The following is a 20314-nucleotide window of genomic DNA, read 5'->3' on the forward strand; positions in this document are numbered from 1 at the left end:
GGCAGGTCAATAAGATTTAGCCTAGACCGGTAGGGTGGCAAGATTCTACCCGAGTCCCAGTTAAAGTTCCGAAGGGCAAAAATTAAAAATTGCTTTTGCACGGATTCAATAACAGCGTGCTGCTCTTTATACTGCGGGCTCCACACACAAGAACAATACTCCAATATAGGAGGTACTAACGAGATGTACAGTTGTTTCGTAACGTACGGGTCGTCAAACTCCTTGGACCAACGCTTGATGAACGCTAAAACACCCTTAGCTTTATTTACAGTTGCAGCTATATGGGTGTTGAAACACATCTTATGATCAAAAAGGACTCCGAGGTCATTTGAACTCGAAATTCGCTCAAGGACATGATTTCCTAGAACATATGAGACAAAATGAGGAGCGCGACGGTAAAATGTCATAAGTTTGCATTTGGAAAGGTTCAGAAAAAGAAGATTAGTTGAACACCACAATAGTAGTTCACTTAGATCAAGTTGAAGGCGTGTGTGCAAATACCAATCAGAGTAAGAAAGACAGATTTTGACATCATCAGCATACATTAGTGTAGTAGAGTATGTTATAACTTGAGGAAGGTCGTTCACAAATAAAATAAACAGAAGCGGGCCCAGATGACTTCCCTGTGGCACACCTGAAGTAACATTAACAGTATTTGACAACACGTTAGAAAACAAAACACGTTGAGTACGGTTAGAGAGATAGGACAAAATCCAATCTAGAAGATTCGTTGGGAACCCTAATAAGGAGAGCTTTTGAATAAGCAGAGCATGGTTCACAGAATCGAATGCCTTGCTGAAGTCCGTAAAAACTACATCCGTCTACAAACCAATTTGAAAACCACGGTGGATTAGGTTAGAAAACTCAAGAAGGTTAGTCGATGTTGAACGATGTCTGAAAAAACCGTGTTGCGACGGAGATATCAAGCTGCAACAAAGATGTTGCAGTTGCCGGGTGACCAGGAACTCAAGAAGCTTCGGGATGGCGGAAAGCTTTGCGATACCACGATAGTTTTCAATGTTTGATCTTGAACCTTTTTTGTGAAGCGGAATGATGTAGGACTCATTCCAAATTACTGGGAGACAAGACTGTTCCAAGGAGAGGTTGAAGAGAAAGGTCAAGGGCTTGCAAAGGGACTGGGCACAGTGTTTTAAGATGCAACTTGGTACCTTATCTGGACCCGCAGAAAACGATATGTCCATAGATGACAAACCTTCAAGAACAACGCTTTCCTCGAAAAAGGGCAGAAAAATACTGTTAGCTTGAGGTAGCTGGTACGGATACGGAGTGGATGCGTTGTAAATATGAGACGAGTACGTTGTTTGGAAAAAGTTAGCGAATAAATTTGCAATACCAACAGCAGAAGCTTCTGTTTTGTTCTGGTAATGAAGGGACGGAGGAAAAACGTTTGACTTGCGCTTAGAATTAACGAACGAATAGAATTTTTTAGGATCACTACGAAAATTACTACTACATTGTGAAAGGTAATGATTATAACACTGACTATTGACGGCAAGGAACAGAGAGCGAGCGGAGGAGTATAGAGCTAAGGCCAACGTGGAGCCCGACTTCTGGTACTTTTTATAGAGCCGGGATTTATTATTTTTTAAGTATGACAAATACTTGGAGAACCAGGGAGGCTTGGACGATACAGGTACAGTTGTCCACTGTATCCACTGTGGGGGCTCCTGCCGAACGCACCGAGGAGCGCACTGTGGGGTCCTGCAGGTTGAGGCTCAGACTGAAGCTGTTGTTCCGCGAAATGTTGCCGTTGCCGTTTTCCGCTGCCGTTCAGGGGCTTCACGAACAGGAGGGACGTGGTGGTGATGCCGCCGCCGCCGCCCGCACCCGGCCCCACGGTCATGCCGTTGCTGGAGCCACTGTTGCTGTAGCCGTCCTGAGGGACGAGGGGGAGCGCTGAATGGAGAGCGAGACGGGGATCGTGGTGATGACGTCATTGGGCTCGTAGCCACTGGCCGTTGTCGTGATGGTCGGCAGCTGGGCGTTCGCCGCGATGGGAAGGATGCTCAGGGTCCCCGTGGGAATGGTGTCCCCGCCGCCGCTGCTGTTGGCCATCGTGAAGGGAAACGACAGCGTGGTGATGTTCGTGGCAGCGGAGAAGGCTTCGGAATCGAGAATCGAGGGGAGAGAGATTGTGGTTGGAGTATCTGCATCTGCATCTGCATCTGCGGGAGTATCTGTGCCCGGTACTCTCTGCTGACTGCTGGAAAGCCATCCTTCATGTTGATGGCCTGCGCCAGGGCCGCTGTGGCTGGGTGTCCTGGAATCAGAGTGTTATTCGATGAGGAGCTGTCCATCTCTTTGATGGGCGACAGGAGGAGGGTGCCCAGCACCTGGCCGCCGCCATCGTGCCCCAGATGCATGCCCCCTCCCATGCCCATGCCCATCCCCATGCCCATGCCCGTGCTCGTGGTGTTGGTTGTGGTGTAGAAGGAGGGGTAAATGTGGTGCGCCCTCCCTGTGGCTGTTGCGGGGGCTGCTGTGGTGTGCTTTGGTGTTGTGATGGCGCCACTACGACGGCACTAGAGGCTACAGTGGATACGGATACACAATACGGTGCATGAGTGGGGTGCTCGGAGAGGAGGGGAGACGCATGCTGCTCACCTGGATTCGTGCTGCCGTCTTTTGCCACCTCCGGAGTGGGGAACCGCGGCCGTGTCCTGGCCACATTCACATTCAGGCCATTTAGCTTTGAATCTAATGAATAAACGTGAATCATTTGTCATTCATTTGTGAAGCATACTTTTGGGGTCTTGTATCTGTATCTGTATCTGTAGCTGCATCTGTATCTGCATTTGCATCTGTACCGCGGTAGATACTCACTTTGCTTTATCAACTGCCTTTGGGCGCGTATCGACTTCCGATGCACAAGGTTCCGTTTATTATGGGACATTCCAACGCCAATTTGGAGCGTGCCACTCGCCCCCTGCCCCCTGCCCTCTCTCCCTCTCCCTGTCGTGGGATGTTCACCTTTTAATTGATTTTCGACACTTTTTGATCCTTCAGATACTGTATCTGGACGGTTTTCTAAGGGATAAAGTACAAAGAGTGAAAAAGTGAAAGCTGTCTAACTGCGATTGCCTACTCAGGAAATGGCTTCGTTCAATGCTTCGTTCAGGGCGGCGTAACCTCGTCTCCGATCACCAAGAACAGTCGTCGTTTGCGTGTCGACGAAATCATAGCGACAATCAAGCAGTTGCAGCCGGCCGCGCTTAAGCCCGTATTAACCGTTAACCATTAAATTGTACCCCATACGCGTTTTCAATTAAAGTTGAAGTTGACTGTAGTCCAAATGAATAAATCTCGAATTGTCTATATCGTGTAGTACAGTATTAACGTAAAGATTCCACAGAGCATTTCTGCTCAACATTGAAGTCTCGTATCGAGGATTTCTTCTTTGGACGTTGACATGCAATGACTGCATCTTTCACCGTCAAGTGGCCCGTGTGAAACCAGCAGAAGATTGTTACGCGCGGATCCCAGGCAAAACGCAGCCCTCCTGCCGCCCAACCGACCGAGGGGCGCTGCCGCATGAGGCACGGTGCGTAGCCGAACCGAACGCGAACATGCAAGAAAGATAGCTATTAGACTAACATTCGAGGAAAAATAGCACTAAACTTACTAAGAAACTAAGCATGCAATCAAAATACAAATACCACTACAGTTACTAATTACTAGAAAGGTGTGTAAGGATTAGTAATTTAATAAGAGGAAGACAATTAGTGGTGGATATGATATGGTAGAGGGAATTATAGTCCGAGCATAAGACCCTAAACGGTTTATGCAAGGAATAATTCGATCTACAAGGTGGAAGGAACAACGGTATAAAATTTCTAGTCAGTCTAATAGGAATCGTGAAGTTTATGCGGCTCAACAGATCAGGGCTGTCTATGTCACCCCTGATCAAGTTGTGCATAAATATCACACCAAGCATTTTTCTACGGTTAACTAAGGATGGGAGGTTTACTAATAGTAGTCTACTAGAGTAAGATGGGAGTCTTACACCCGCATCCCAGTTAAGGCCCCGCAGAGCAAAGAGTAAAAAGTTTTTCTGTACTGATTCTTTACGGTCCTGGTGTACTTTGTACTGAGGGCACCATACACAGGAGCCGTATTCTAAAATCGGACGAACTAGCGTAGTATAGAGAGTCTTTGTTATATAAGGGTCGTCAAATTCTTTTGACCACCTCTTTATAAACCCAAGCACGCCCATGGCCTTATTTACCATGGTAGAAATGTGTTCGGAAAACTTTAACTTGGGGTCTAACATAACAGCCAGATCATCCACCAGGGTAATTCTCTCAAGAGAACCACCAAATAGGGTATAGGGAGCCAACAAAGGGCTAGAACGATGAAATGTCATAACTTTGCATTTCGAGGCATTAAGGTGTAACAACTTTGCACAACACCATGACTGAAAGTTTTTGAGATCGGATTGCAAGCGAGAATGAAATAAAATGTCCTTGTACTGGACACAGAGTTTAACATCATCCGCATACATAAGTACTCGAGAGTATGTTAATACTGAAGGCAAGTCATTAATAAAGAGTGTGAAGAGTAAGGGGCCTAGATGGCTGCCCTGTGGTACTCCCCAAGAAACCTTTACTGGTAAAGAGAGGGTGTTTTTGAAGAGGACTTGTTGAGACCTAGAACAAGGATAGCTAGAAATCCATCTCAGGAGGTTGGCCGGAAACCCTAAAAGCTTAAGTTTATGCGCTAAAAGGGAATGGTTTACAGAGTCGAATGCTTTACTAAAGTCGGTGTAAATAACATCCGTCTGTAAGTTACCTTGAAAGCCTTTAATAATGAAAGAGGTAAACTCTAACAACTTCGTGGTGGTTGATCGCCGCCTTATAAATCCATGCTGAATTGGAGATATAAGTGACTTGCAGAGATGTTGCAAGTGCGGAGTTAAAACCTTCTCAAACATTTTAGGAATAGCGGATAACTTTGCTATACCTCTATAATTTTTTGCAACAGACTTGTTACCTTTTTTATGGAGAGGAATTACAAACGATTCCTTCCAGATCGGGGGGAAGCAAGAAGAATCAATGGACAGGGTGAATAGTTTAAGCAAAGGTCCACACAGAGCCTCGGCGCAGTACCTGAGTACACAACCTGGAACCCCGTCTGGACCCGGTGAAAACACCGGCTTAACTAGTCGAAGATCATGAAGTAAAGAACATTCATTTAACAAGGGACTGAAAATGCCTTTCGACCTCGGTAAACCGTATGGGTACGGATGACCAGAGTAGCTTTCCTCAGAATAGGTGGTTTGGAAAAATTGGGCAAAAAGATCGGCAATTGCCTGATCATTATTTGCCGACGTATTACAAAATGAAAGCGAGGATGGGTGTGCGGACGTTCTACGCTTACTGTTTACGAAGCAGTAAAACTGTTTAGGGTCCTGAGAAAAACGTATCCTGCATCGAGATAGGTAGTTCTTATAGCATTGAGCATTAAGAACTGAAAAGTTTGACCGAGCTATTACATAGCGAGAGTGAGAAGTAGGAGAACCCACTTCTTGAAATTTTTTATAAAGTCTTGATTTTAAGTTTTTTAGACTGGATAACTCTTTGGTAAACCAAGGGGGTTTTCCAGATCTAATCGGACAAGAAAGCGGGACACAAGAATCAAAAAATGTGCCAAGAGCATTGTAAAAAATGTTTGTGCCTTTTATGACATCAGTGCACAAGTACAAAGCGGACCAATAAAAATCCCTAATTAGATTATAAAGCTTCTAAAATTTGGCTTTACGAAAGCAACGGAAACGTTCAGGTGGCCTACTCGACCGATCCAATACAGTTGGTCCTATATCTAGCGACACTTCGAAAGTAGGATGGTAGGCGTCTTCAGGTATAGTGAGCGGAAGTGCTCGAGTTAACAACAGCTCGAGCTTTGTAAGGTCGGATCCGATACAAAGCACAGATCAAGCAATCGACCCAAGGAATTTTTTACATGATTGACTTGAGACAGGGACAGGTCAAGCAAGCCGTCAACAAAGTCATGTCGGTAGGTTTCGGTAAGCACAATAACGTGGGAAGCAAATGCAACACTATCCCGGAAAAGAATGCTGAGCTTACTACGCAAGCCTCTAACATTCTGATACGTTACTAAAAGAGAAGTTAGTTTTTCGGAAAAGTGGAAGCAAGACGGGAAGTTGAGGTTGAGGGTGGCACACTGGAAAGATTTGTAAGGGATATGGGGCGCCTATTCTTCTTCTTAGCCTTAAACTCCTTCACCACCAAATGCTCCGGCCAAAAATTTGGCGGAGCACATGGTGTCAAATTGAGTTGGGGAGATGCTTACCTTAAACGAGGCTATCTCCCTGGCATAAGAGAAGTTGAATTTCTCCACCTTTAAACCCACGGCTTTTATTTTGCTTTGAATAAAAGCAATTACATCATTAGATGTGAGGTCAGAGGCCAGCCGTGAAACAAAAACTTGTCGTTTGGTGGGACTCCCTCCAGTGGTTTAGTCACCACAGGCCTAGTACCTGTGGTGGCAATATCCGGAGGTCCGGAACGTCTATTTACTGGTGGGATCGGGATAGACGGGACAACTAACGAACTTGCGGACACCACGGACATGGACGCTGCAGACGTACTTGGCTGCACATTCTTCGAGGCGATGAATTCGGCTACCGAATCTGCGTCGCCAGCAGCTGTCGTTGCCCTTGGTTTGGCAAACGAGATCAACTGCTGCACACTTGGAGTGGTCGGAGTCAGTTTTTCGGCGGCGCACGGCTGAGTGACGGTTGGCACTTGCAGATCCCGCGGAGTGACCTTTTTACGCCAGACTGCCAAATTGAGACTCCATGGCTAGGAGCCGATCGTATTGCTTTTTAAAGCCAACGGTCAGCTCATTAAAGCCATTCCGCGTCTGCCTCATAAAAGCCACCATGTCATTCTCCACCGCACGGCATGCCTCGCAACTTTAATGCACCCCATTACGTTTGGCTATAGCATCACTCACGAGGCCAGAAAATCCAGCGCATTTTGCGTGCACTACGCTGTCGTAGAGCCAGAAGGGGACATTCGGCTGATCTGCTTCTTACAGGTTTTTTTGGCGCAGACCACAGCGTATTCCATTTTTATTATTTATTTATTTACTAAAGAAAATTTGCGAAAAAAGAAAGAAAATTTCCAAAACAAATTGGTACCAGACCAATGTGCCAGACAACGCTCAAAGCGGAATTGGTAAAAAAAGTGAGCAGAGTGGAGAGCGGTTATAGCGAGAGGTACCAAGCAGAGAGCGCTATTGCTCAGAAAGTTTAAAGAGTGAGAGAGAAAGAACAGTTATTGAAGTTGAGGTGATAGTGAGAGAGTGATAAAACAACAAAAGCTACAAGACGAGAGACGAGAGCTGTAATGTAATGTAATGTACTCACGGCAACAACACAAACACAACAACCCGACGCCGAACAATTTTAAGTTCAATAAATAATAATTAAACACAAATCAAAAGGCATGCACTCGCGGAATAGAATAGGTTTACAGATAGTAGGTGGATTAGAAAGGTATTTAATGTTTATTTAAGAAAACACCGGTTGTTTATGTAAAACAAAGGGAAAATATGCGGAGCGCCAAACAAAAACGCGTCTGATCTACGAAACAGAAGGAACGATGATGATTTCACAACAGTATCTATGCAGTGATTTCTGCAGAAGATCCGTTACTGCTCACTCGGACCGCCCAAGCGCGACTGCTGGAACACCGTCCGCGGAGCCACCCATTTATGTTGATTCCCCGATGTGGATGCTGCACAGAGTACTCGGGCTCGGGCTTGGGCATGAGTACTCGTGAATGTATCGTATCAATCGCTCGCTTTGGAACGCCCGCATTGTCATCATGTGCCGGGTGCTGCGTTCGCCCAAGGTGTTGCGTACCTTCAGGCAGCGCTTCTGCGACAGGGTTCTTTTTTTTTCGCCCGTACCCAGGGCGAGGCCGCGCGCTGGCACTCGCCGAATGCCACGGCATGGCTGCTGGTCGGGTCATCGTCCTCCACCTGGGCGGCGTCCTCATCGCCGGGCCGCTCAAAATCGTCTCGAGACCGGTGGGCCTCGACTTTGCGATGGTCTGCGATGGCGCCTGGGAACCGGTGGTCGGCGTCTGGCTGGGCTTCTTGGCCAGGCGGCTGGGCTGCTGGCGGCTGGGTTGCCGCAGATCCTGTATCCGCAGCGACTCCCACTCCCGGCTGAAATGAGATTTTGGCAAAGTTACGACTGTCCGATTGCCGCAGAACCGAGTACTTCCATTACCTTTAGCTTTGCCTTCAACTTTTTTCTTTGCAGGCATCTCTCGTCTCTTTTTCCGGATTTTCCGTCTCCTGGGTAAACCTTTCGACTTCTCAAGCGAGCAACGGGCAAACGAGTCGGTGAAAACTGTAAGCAACACACTTGCACTTGCTTGTGACAATAGTTTCAGCGCCTGATTTGGAGACTGACTGAGAAAACAGAGACAGAGACAGCCCGAGACTGGAACAGGTTCAGAGTGGGCTTTACTATAATCAGAGACCGGCACTAAAACCAAGTGTATATGCCTCGCAGGCGTAGGACTCTGCCTCGCAGGATTCTGGGACCCAGTCCTGGGCGGGGCTGACCACGCTTTATGGAACATCCTGGTACCTGGTACCTAGTACTCTGTAGTCTATCAAGGAAACATGCGCGTAGAAGATCCTTCGCTCCACGTTCCAGATAAGGAATGAATCCCTTGCGGAATACCTGTGTATCTTTTGCATGTGCAATCTCTGAAGACGATCGATCGTCTATGGGCTTTTGCCTGTCGACTTTGGGGTTGTCATGCCGGCACCCGACTGGCTGGCACCCAAAGATGGCCCCCCATAGATCACGGGCCGAGAAGAGGATAACCTGCCATCTGCCACCTGCCAGCTCCAAATGGACAACCCAATCGGCATGGGGCCAGGCAGGTATGATCCCCGACTGAGAAAACAGAGACAGAGAGAGAGACAGCCCGAGACTGGAACAGGTTCAGAGTGGGCCCCGACACATCCTTCGTGCCTACAGGTTTACAACAACCAGGAGTGCCGGGAGGCAGCTATAAAGCCACCCCAGAGGGTCTGCAAGAGCTGTAAATCTATCTACGCGCAGAATAACCCAAGTGCTTCGCCATTTCCCTTTCCACGGCTATAACTTTCGAGGGGATAAGAACTCAAATCTGTTTTCACTGTTCCAACAGTTGTTGGAAGTGAGAGAGTTACGGACAGTTACGGAGAGTTATGGTATAGTTCTGGTATTGAATAGCCTTCGCTATAATATTGGACTATTTCCTATTTCCTGTCTATACTCCATCCGGTTTTCGATATTAAATCAGTCATTAATTTGTATGCAAAGGATGTCAAATCTTTGGATTTCCATTCCATATCGATTGTCGACATCTATCGGTATCGTGTGCGCTTGAGGGAACAGAACTCTTAGTTTGTTCGTCAATTTAGTAAAAAATAAAACCTAGAAACCTCAAACCTAGTGGCACGGGATTATTTGTAGCTTCCTTCGAGCGTTTGCTCGCAGTTTATTCGCAATTTGTTCGCTATCGCTTAACTATCGAGAAGTGCTCGTGCTTCTAGAACCAGTTCCAGATTGAACGTACTCATTTTTTGTTTCTGTTAAATAAATTTGATTTTATTTCAGCTTAAAGTTTAAAATTACCAAAAAAAAAAATATGAAAATTCTTCATCTGCCTCGTCGATCATCTGTATCTGTATCTGTACAAAGGAGCCTAGAATTTCTTAGATCTGTGTTCTTCTACCATCCTCTACATGGAGTGGTTCCACATTAATCCTAAAGATGCACAAATTTTATAGCTTGAACAAAAAAAAAAAAAAAAACATACAATAATCGCATATCACATATTTTGTTTTTTGGGGAGTGGGGAAAGGGGGAGGGGGGGTTTCAAAGTATTAACACGGTCCAATGTTTGCACGGGTAATATAATGGAGATTCTCTTGGTAAAGATTTTATTCGTAATTTATTCGCACAACTATCGAGAAAGACTCGCGTGAGCCGTACGATACGATCCATTACGATATGATCCGTCTGCGGGCTATATAATAACAATTCCAATGTAGATGTTTGGTTTTTAAACAATTTTATTTAACCCAAACTTATATTAATACAATGGTTATTTAATGAGTTATCCCTGACTCTTAAGTTGAAAGTCTCAAATGGAACTGATTCTTCTGTCTTCATCTATTTTCTGATATGCCTAGCTTGGGAAGCTTTCGAGCTTTGATTTAAAGCTTAAATCTTCGGCTGCAGCTTTCTTCTTCGGCTGCACTTCGGCTGATCGCGGCTTTGGCTTTCGGTGCGCTGGCCTACGTGAGTTGGCCAACGTATGGGTATTGTCGGCTTCGATGAAAGGGTTGCAGCTGGCGATCTGTATCGTCTTTCACTTGGGCTGGCCACTTGTTTATATGATTGGGGTGTGGGAGCCGAATTTGTCTACTTGGTTATCTATGGCTCAATTTGGTTGTGGGAATCAAATTGTTTATTTTATCATCTTGGGATTTGTGTGATTTCCTGTTGACAGCTTATGATTCATTTGTTCTCTAGTGTTGGGGATCTTATTATTTGTTTATCCTAACTTGGTAGGGTTAGCGCTGGGCGTATGTCCAGGGCTTAACGTATACATAATGGGTATGTGGGTGTAGGGTATTATGGATATGTTACTCCCCCGGCATTTCTCATTAGCCTGTCCTCAGGCGTCTACCTTTGGGTATGGGGATGGGGTTTCTGCTATAGCGATTGGAGAGTCTAATATTTCTACTCTTTCTTCTACCTCTTTGGGTTTTACATGTTTAATAATTATGTTTTTGGGTATTTTCTTAAATTGAATGGTTAAATACGCAACTATAATTATTATTGTTATAATAAATGCAATTATAATTATTGTTTGTAGTACATTATATAATTTTGTGTGTTCTATAATCATTTCTTTTGCCTGTACGTAAGACAATGGCTTCAATCTAGTTATGTTATTACTAATGTAGACATTCTGTGTAAAATCGAGCATTGAATGGGTTATTATTAACTCGTTTACTTGGATTGAGCAATTATACATTTTGTTGATATTATTTCCTTCTATAATGATCTCCTTATTTAGACAGTTTTGGCTTAGTTTGGTACTTGGGAGGTTCCATGTTATTAAAATATTTGGTTCTATATAATTTACTTGAATGTTCTTATATGTTTTTGTATAAGGGCATTTTGTAGGTTTTTGTTGTATGATGCCATTTATACATTCGTCATTTATTACTTGTCTCGTGTCCTTATTGAACACTTTATCTTCAACAACATAATATTCTTCGGATGTTATTTCTGTTAAGATATTATTGTTCTCATCTAGATAAGGAATTATTTTGTATAGCCATGTTGAAGTTTTAATGTGTAGTATTATCTCAGAATTTACATGTTTCAAATTATCTTGCTTTAATAATTTTGGGTTGAATATACCAAGTCTAGATAACGGCATACCCAACTCTATATCCTCAACGTATTCTGTAAAGTGTTGGAGGTTAAATATCAAAATTTCTAATTGTTGGTTTTTATTTCTTTCTTCGTTTAAATTATTTATGGCCTCCTTTCCTTTATTTATCGTTTCTATCACTAGGTTTAACTCATTGGTTTGAATACTATTTTCGGCTAGACTGTTTTTTTTGCTTTCTAGTTCTTTCTTATCTTCTTGATCCAATGTTCCAAATAAGTATTTATAGGCTGTACTGACTATGTTTATTAATCCTCTCTTACTGCGTTTGGCTATTTTCAACCCATTTATTTCTCTTGTGAGCTTGTCCACTAAATATTGTATTTGAATTACTTCTTTGAAGTGGTTAGCTCTTTCTATAAGGCTTACATAAGTTTCTTCAGTTTTTGTTATGTTTACCGTAAGGTAGTGATATTCGTAATTAATTGGTATATTTATTGTTCCAGTATTGAATATGAGATATCCATACGGGGATTTTATTGGGTTTATTTCAATATTTTGTCCATTTGCCAATAGAATCGCGAACATGAGTATGATCATTGATCTAATCAGGTTGCGGTTCATTGTTCCCGTCATTATCTTCTGAGTCTCTGTAATTATTGTATTTACTTTTATTAGTTTTCTTTTTCTTTTTGAATTTTGATTTATAATGTGTTATTTTCCTACCTCTATTTTTCTCCTCATAATGATTTTCATCAAGCTTTGTTATTTCTCCCGTCTTTTTAAATGGATTAGTTATTTTGGACTTTAATAATGGGGATTGTTTCAACCTTGTGTCTACTTCGTAATTGTTACGTTTTTGATTCAATTTATTGATCTGCTTTTCTTTATTTAATTGTGTATTATATTCAGGCGTTCCTGCATAAATGAATATGTCGGCAGGTGTCCTGTTTTTCGTGTTATGCTTTGTTTAATGATTATAAATATATAAGATTATCTCGAATTTTGTATATTTTGTTTCAGGGTCGTTTTCGGTCGTTATCACTCTCAATTTTTCATTAACTGTTTTATGGAATCTTTCTACATCTGATATCCCATTTTTGCTAGATGTGATTTGTATTTTCACATCTTCCGAGATTAGCCATGTTTGCAATGCTGCGCACATGAAAGCTGAATCTTTATCGGCTTTTATCTCTTGAGGCTTGCCCATTTCGTTAAAGATTTTTATAATGGCTCTTTTTGTTTCAAGCCAGTCGCGACTGTTCACTTCTATAAGTGAGGCAAATTTCGAGTAAATGTCTATACACGATAGGAATTGCTAGTTACCTATCATATAAAAATCCATAACATATCTTTCTCTGACGTTCTGTATTTCTGGGGCTATCTCGAATGCTAACTTAGTATCACGATGTTCCGTTTTGGCAATACTACAAGTAGTGCATTCATTTATTATGTTTTGAATTAATTTTTGATGGTCTGGATAATAGTTTTTTCCTTTAAACCAATTGATTGTTTTCTCAATTCCTGGATGAAATAACTCCTTATGATTTTTATACCCGATACTCAAAATGAGTATTGGGGTATATTAGATTTGTGGTAAAAGTGGATGTGTGTAACGTCCAGAAGGAATCGTTTCCGACCCCATAAAGTATATATATTCTTGATCAGCATCAATAGCCGAGTCGATTGAGCCCTGTCTGTCTGTCCGTCCGTCCGTCCGTCCGTCCGTCCGTCTGTCCGTCTGTCCGTCCCCTTCAGCGCCTAGTGCTCAAAGACTATAAGAGCTAGAGCAACGATGTTTTAGATCCAGACTTCTGTGATATGTCATATGTCATATGTGGACGAAAATCTGTGGCATCCACAATTTTAAAGATATGAGAAAACCAAAAACGTAGAATTGTAGAGAATGACCATATCTTTAAGACTGCGGAATCTGAATTGGATCGTATTATTATTATAGCCAGCATCAAGAAAACAATTTCATTTTTTCTCCCCCTGTCTCTCTCTAACACACACGTAGCGTAGGCGGCTTTGCTTAGAGTAAAACATTAGCGCCTAGATCTCAGAGACTACAAAAGCCAGAGCAACCAAATCTGGTATCCACACTTCTAAAATATCGGACCGAGACGAATTTGTTTCAAAATTTCGCCACACCCCCTTCCGCCCCCGCAAAGGACGAAAATCTGGGGATATTCAAAAATCTCAGAGACTATTAAGGCTAGAGTAACCGAATTTGGTATCCGCACTCCTGTTAGATCTTACTATAAAACGTGTTTCTCAAAATTTCGCCCCACCCCCTTCCGCCCACACAAAGGACGAAAATCTGTTGCATCCACAATATTGCACATTCGAGAAAACTAAAAACGCAGAATCATAGATAATGACCATATCTATCAGATTGCTGAATCTGGATCACGAGACGAGAGACGAGAGCTGTAATGCAATGTAATGTACTCACGGCAACAACACAAACACAACAACCCGACGCCGAACAATTTTAAGTTCAATAAATAATGATTAAACACAAATCAAAAGGCATGCACTCGCGGAATAGAATAGGTTTACAGATAGTAGGTGGATTAGAAAGGTATTTAATGTTTATTTAAGAAAACACCGGTTGTTTATGTAAAACAAAGGGAAAATATGCGGAGCGCCAAACAAAAACGCGTCTGATCTACGAAACAGAAGGAACGATGATGATTTCACAACAGTATCTATGCAGTGATTTCTGCAGAAGATCCGTTACTGCTCACTCGGACCGCCCAAGCGCGACTGCTGGAACACCGTCCGCGGAGCCACCCATTTATGTTGATTCCCCGATGTGGATGCTGCACAGAGTACTCGGGCTCGGGCTTGGGCATGAGTACTCGTGAATGTATCGTATCAATCGCTCGCTTTGGAACGCCCGCATTGTCATCATGTGCCGGGTGCTGCGTTCGCCCAAGGTGTTGCGTACCTTCAGGCAGCGCTTCTGCGACAGGGTTCGTTTTTTTTTCGCCCGTACCCAGGGCGAGGCCGCGGCGCTGGCACTCGCCGAATGCCACGGCATGGCTGCTAGTCGGGTCATCGTCCTCCACCTGGGCGGCGTCCTCATCGCCGGGCCGCTCAAAATCGTCTCGAGACCGGTGGGCCTCGACTTTGCGATGGTCTGCGATGGCGCCTGGGAACCGGTGGTCGGCGTCTGGCTGGCGGCTGGGCTGCTGGTGGCTGGGACTAAGACTGGGACTGGCGGCGCTCTGGCTCTTGCTCTTGCAGGCGCGCGGCGGCATTTGGCGCCGAACCACAGTCGCGGTTGCCGCAGATCCTGTATCCCCACGCAGCGACTCCCCACTCGCGGCTGAAATGAGATTTTGGCAAAGTTACGACTGTCCGATGGCCGCAGAACCGAGTACTTCCTTTACCTTTAGCTTTGCCTTCAACTTTTTTCTTTGCAGGCATCTCTCGTCTCTTTTTCCGGATTTTCCGTCTCCTGGGTAAACCTTTCGACTTCTCAAGCGAGCAACGGGCAAACGAGTCGGTGAAAACTGTAAGCAACACACTTGCACTTGCTTGTGGCAATAGTTTCAGCGCCTGATTTGGAGACTGACTGAGAAAACAGAGACAGAGACAGCCCGAGACTGGAACAGGTTCAGAGTGGGCTTTACTATAATCAGAGACCGGCACTAAAACCAAGTGTATATGCCTCGCAGGCGTAGGACTCTGCCTCGCAGGATTCTGGGACCCAGTCCTGGGCGGGGCTGACCACGCTTTATGGAACATCCTGGTACCTGGTACCTGGTACTCTGTAGTCTATCAAGGAAACATGCGCGTAGAAGATCCTTCGCTCCACGTTCCAGATAAGGAATGAATCCCTTGCGGAATACCTGTGTATCTTTTGCATGTGCAATCTCTGAAGACGATCGATCGTCTATGGGCTTTTGCCTGTCGACTTTGGGGTTGTCATGCCGGCACCCGACTGGCTGGCACCCAAAGATGGCCCCCCATAGATCACGGGCCGAGAAGAGGATAACCTGCCATCTGCCACCTGCCAGCTCCAAATGGACAACCCAATCGGCATGGGGCCAGGCAGGTATGATCCCCGACTGAGAAAACAGAGACAGAGAGAGAGACAGCCCGAGACTGGAACAGGTTCAGAGTGGGCCCCGACACATCCTTCGTGCCTACAGGTTTACAACAACCAGGAGTGCCGGGAGGCAGCTATAAAGCCACCCCAGAGGGTCTGCAAGAGCTGTAAATCTATCTACGCGCAGAATAACCCAAGTGCTTCGCCATTTCCCTTTCCACGGCTATAACTTTCGAGGGGATAAGAACTCAAATCTGTTTTCACTGTTCCAACAGTTGTTGGAAGTGAGAGAGTTACGGACAGTTACGGACAGTTACGGAGAGTTATGGTATAGTTCTGGTATTGCATAGCCTTCGCTATAGGTTAGGTTAGGTTGACCCGGACGGCTCCAGAGGGGGCCCCACATAGGCCAGTATGGCCCTTAGTTGTCCGGATAGGGGGGGGGTATGAACCGTCGCGGCAGTGTTTAGTGGGCTTTGAAGTCCTCGAGGATCGAGGTATTTTTCGCATAGGCCAGTAGTTGCTGTGGCGTCCTCTTGGAGGCATCTTCCAGTGATGCCAGCACTGGGGCGACCAGGTATCTCCTCCTTGCCCTTAAGAGAGCAGGACAGTTGCAGATGAGATGTTCTAGGGTTTCGGTTGCCCCAGGTTCGTCACATTTCCTACAACTGTCTCTGTTTGTGATTCCTAGCTTTGTCGCATGCGCCGCAGCCAGGCAGTGTCCCGTTAATATTCCCACTAATAATCTGCAGTCCTTCCGTGGTAGGTGCAGCAGGTAGTGGCTGAGTTTGTCATTGCGTTCCTTGCACATGATTTTCGAGGTTCTGCAGGCGGTGGTACTCCTCCACCTACATTCGGTTTGTGATCCGGCCTGCTTTTCTAGATCGCTTTGCAGCGTTCTGAGGGAGACAGGCACGTTCTCGGTTCTCGTATTCGCCAGCCCGACGCCTTCCTTAGCTAGTACGTCCGCCGTCTCGTTCCCTTCGATGCCCTGGTGGCTGGGAATCCAGTAGATCCGCACTGACTTTGTCGTGCTTAGGGTATCTAGTGCCTCCCTGCTCGCCAAGACATTTCTGGAACTGACCGCGGACGACTGCATGGATCTTATCGCCGCTTGGCTGTCGACGAATAGGTTGACCGCATCGTGTGCTCTTTCAGTGAGAAGAGCGACTTCTGCTGCTTTCCTGATGGCAAAAACCTCTGCCTGGAATATGCTACAATGGTCCGGTAGCTTATATGACAGCCTTATCTCAGGGTCTGTACAGTATAGGCCCGCTCCTACTCCTCCGTCCATCTTGGAGCCGTCCGTATATATATTGAGGTGCTCCGTTTGGTCTCTTCCGATTTTCCAGTCTTCAGGTCCCAAGGATGCAGTTGTTTTTACGTCGAGGCATGTTTGGGGGGTCATGTAATCAGTTGATCTGTTCATTTCCCTTCCAATTGAACTATGCCCGTATTCTTGTGGCGACATATTTCCTGAAGCGATGAGGCGTTGTGCTGCCTTTCCTGCAGTCAGACGGGCGTGGATGTCTAGGGGTTCGATTCCAAGTAGGGTTTCGAGTGCTTTTGTTGGGGTTGACCTCAGCGCCCCTGTAATACAGAGCAAAGCCTGTCGCTGAGTCCTTTACATAAGCTTATGATACGTTTTCTTTCCAGTAGCTTGCCACCACACTAAGACTCCATACAGCAGAGTTGGTCGCACCACCGAGATGTAAATCCAATGCATCAGAGCCGGAGATAGGCCCCATGTGCTGCTGAGCATCTTCTTGGATGCATAAAGCGCAATGGTGGCCTTCTTCACCCTTTCCAATACATTGGGTTTCCATGCCAGTTTACTATCCAGTACTGTGCCCAGGTATTTGACTTGTGTTTTTGGGGTTAGCCTAGTTTGATTGATCTTCGGGGGGGGTCCATATCGGTACCTTGTACCTCTTGGTAAAGAGGATGAGGTCCGTCTTGTCCGCGTTGATACTGAGTTCTACTTCTTCCGCCCACTCGCGTATCTCCCTGAGTGTTCGTTGCATTAGTGAGCTGAGGGTCGATGGGCAAACACCCGTAATAAGTATGATTATGTCGTCCGCATAAGCTGTTATTATTGGGGCCTTCCTTTCGTATCTCTTGATGAGGTCGTCGACCACCAGATTCCACAGGAGGGGCGACAGGACTCCACCCTGGGTGTGCCTCTGTGTGCCTCTTTCACCATGGAAGCGGTGCCCCACTCTGATTTCACCCGTCTGCAACCTAGGAGGTTCCTTATCCACAGGTTGATTGCTGGGTGTGTATTAGTTGCTACCAGGCAATTTGTTATTGCTTCCGTAGCCACGTTGTTGTATGCTCCGGAGATGTCCACGAATACTCCCAGTGCATACTTTTTATTGTGAAGGGCTTTCTCAATGGTAGCTACTACCGAATGTAGTGCGGTCTCCACCGATTTCCCTTTAGTATAGGCATGCTGGTTGGTTGACATCAGTCCCCCTACCTCATTCCTGATGTGTAAGTCCAGCAGCTTTTCTAGCGTTTTTAATATAAAGGAGGTAAGGCTTATCGGTCTATAGTCCTTGGGACTCGCATGGCTGCACTTTCCTGCCTTTGGGAGGAAGACAACTCTCGAGGTTCTCCATTGGACAGGGATGTAGCCTGTACTTAGACAAGTTGTGAATATTGCGGAAAGCCATGGGGTAATCGCCTCTTTGGTCACCTGCATCATGGCTGGGAATACCCCGTCAAGGCCTGGTGCTTTTGTGCCCGAAAAGGAGTCTATTGTCCAGTGGATTCGCTTAGTGGTTAACAGATCTGTTGGGGGGTGTTGTTCCTCGGTTGCTAGGTCCTGGTGCTCTTTGGCATCAGCGACCTCGGTGCAACCAGGGAAATGTTCCTCCATTAGTGCTGTTAGGGCTTCATCACTGCCCTCTGTCCACTGTCCGTCATCTAGCTTAAATTGGCTTTGTGTGTTAGGCTGCTTAGAGAGCAGCTTCCGTAGCCGTGCGGTTTCTGGTACTTTCTCGATGTTGGAGCAGAAGGTCCTCCACGAGTTCCGTTGTGCTTTGCGTATTTCCTTCTTGTAGCTGCTGAGTAGGAGTCTGTATTCCTCATAGACGATCCCTTCGTTCGCTTGTTTGGCGATCTTAAAGAATTTTTTGAGGTTGTCCCTTTGAAGAGAGAGATCCCGGCTCCACCAGAGTGGCTTGGACCTCTTCTTCGTCCTCGAGGGTTTGCACGATGTATGGTAGGCGTCCAGTAACGCGTTGGATAGGGTCTCTAGAGACTTCTCTATGTCCTCCGCGGATTTCACTGTGCCCGGACTCGCGAGCTTCGAAGTAACTGTCTTTTTAAACTTTTCCCAGTTTGTATTCCGGGGGTTTCTATAGACTATTACCTTCGAAGAATGTTTGAAGTCGCACTTAAACTGAATGTACTTGTGATCTGAGAAGGAGGGTCTTTCAAGGACCCTCCAGCTAGATACCGTAGTACTGTTTCCCGTTGCTAGTGTTAGGTCTAGCACGTTGGATGAAGTCGGACCCACGAAGGTGTGCTCCTCCCCGACGTTTGCTATATATAGATTAGTATAAAGTATAAAGTCTAAGAGTGACTCACCTCTGTCATTGATGTCGGTGCTTCCCCACACATTGTGGTGGGCATTGGCGTCCGTCCCGATGACGAGTTGATAGTTTTTGGTGCCGGCTTCTGTCACCAGGCCCCTGAGTTCGTCGGGTGGTGCGGGTCTGTCGTGAGCCATGTAGCAGGAAGCCACCAGAAGGCGCTTTTCCTCGCTTTCCAGCATCACAACCGTCAGGTCATCCGTGTTGTAATGAGACATAAGGTAAGCATGGATTCCCTTTCGTACGAGTACGACGGTTCTGTTCCTGCTTACCGATGTTGCGTAGAACAGGTTGTGATTTGAGGACTTTAGTCCGGCCACTGAATTGCCTGTCGCAATCCAGGGCTCCTGGACTAGAGCTATGTCGGCGAGCCCTTGCTCCATGGCGATGAGGAGCTCCGCCGACGCTACCTTGCTTTTATGCAAGTTTAGCTGCAGCACACTCAGCATGGGTGGCTGGCTCACTTGCATCCGACGGGTTGACTACTAACGTCAGGTCACCGTCTTCCTCGTCTTCGTCCTCAAGCGCAAGACCCTGGGCGGCCTCCACGATGGACTCGAGACCTAAGTCCTTTTCCACCTCGCCTACCTGCAGGGTATGCGCGTCCTTGTCCTCAGGGTGGCGCTTTTTGAGGCGCAGGTAGACGCTACCCATGCCCCACGCCATCTTCCCGAACTTGGGATACAGCAGATCCTCTGCCTCCTTGTTTATTTGGAGGATCACACATTGGCCCCCCTCGTTGGGTAGTGGGCTACCAATGTGTAGGATCCTCCAATCGGTCGTTGGCACGTCCGCGTTTTGCCGCTGAAGGAGCTTCAGCGCTCGGTCGCCCTGGATTGTGATGGGGAAGAGTACCTTCGCCTTAGGCTTGGACGGGATAAGCTCCCGGTCCACAACCTCCAGCTTGGCCCCCTCCCACATCGCCTCCAGTTGGCAGACCGTACGCGTCAGCCACCTTAGGGTTGGATCGTCGTTGCACTTTAGGATCTTAACCCCATTTAGCCACCCAGCACCATCGAACGTGGGCATAGGGGCCGCGGGGTCTTCTTCCATGTGTGCAAACAGGGCGTCGACGAGACGCGCGTGCACAAGCTTCCACTGTGCCGCTGACATCTTGCCGTTTTCCTCGCTCCGGTCGATGAGTGCCACGATCAAATGTCGTTTGGTCACATCGCTGACCTTCGCGTTCG

General features: G+C 46.1%; 3 protein-coding genes across 3 annotated transcripts in view; all 3 read right to left on the minus strand.

Moving 5' to 3' along the window:
* The window catches only part of LOC117186212, a 49454-nt gene that overhangs the window by 9021 nt on the left and 20119 nt on the right, over positions 1 to 20314 (minus strand). The window contains exon 3 of the mRNA XM_033386553.1: positions 1946 to 2281. Coding sequence (XP_033242444.1) covers positions 1946 to 2076 — 131 coding nt within the window. The 5' untranslated portion in view covers positions 2077 to 2281. The remainder of the gene's footprint in view (positions 1 to 1945; positions 2282 to 20314) is intronic.
* Positions 2269 to 2929, minus strand: LOC117186211. The gene is made up of 3 exons (XM_033386552.1): positions 2845 to 2929; positions 2626 to 2718; positions 2269 to 2550 (listed from the first exon to the last, which is right to left on the minus strand). The coding sequence occupies exons 1-3, from the start codon at positions 2912 to 2914 to the stop codon at positions 2288 to 2290; spliced, it is 426 nt and encodes a 141-aa protein (XP_033242443.1). The 5' UTR covers positions 2915 to 2929; the 3' UTR covers positions 2269 to 2287.
* LOC117186209 lies at positions 13876 to 15920 on the minus strand. The gene is made up of 2 exons (XM_033386549.1): positions 14864 to 15920; positions 13876 to 14799 (listed from the first exon to the last, which is right to left on the minus strand). The coding sequence occupies exons 1-2, from the start codon at positions 15219 to 15221 to the stop codon at positions 14177 to 14179; spliced, it is 981 nt and encodes a 326-aa protein (XP_033242440.1). The 5' UTR covers positions 15222 to 15920; the 3' UTR covers positions 13876 to 14176.

Source organism: Drosophila miranda, chromosome XR (genome assembly GCF_003369915.1).
Source record: "Drosophila miranda strain MSH22 chromosome XR, D.miranda_PacBio2.1, whole genome shotgun sequence".
NCBI lineage: Eukaryota > Metazoa > Arthropoda > Insecta > Diptera > Drosophilidae > Drosophila > Drosophila miranda.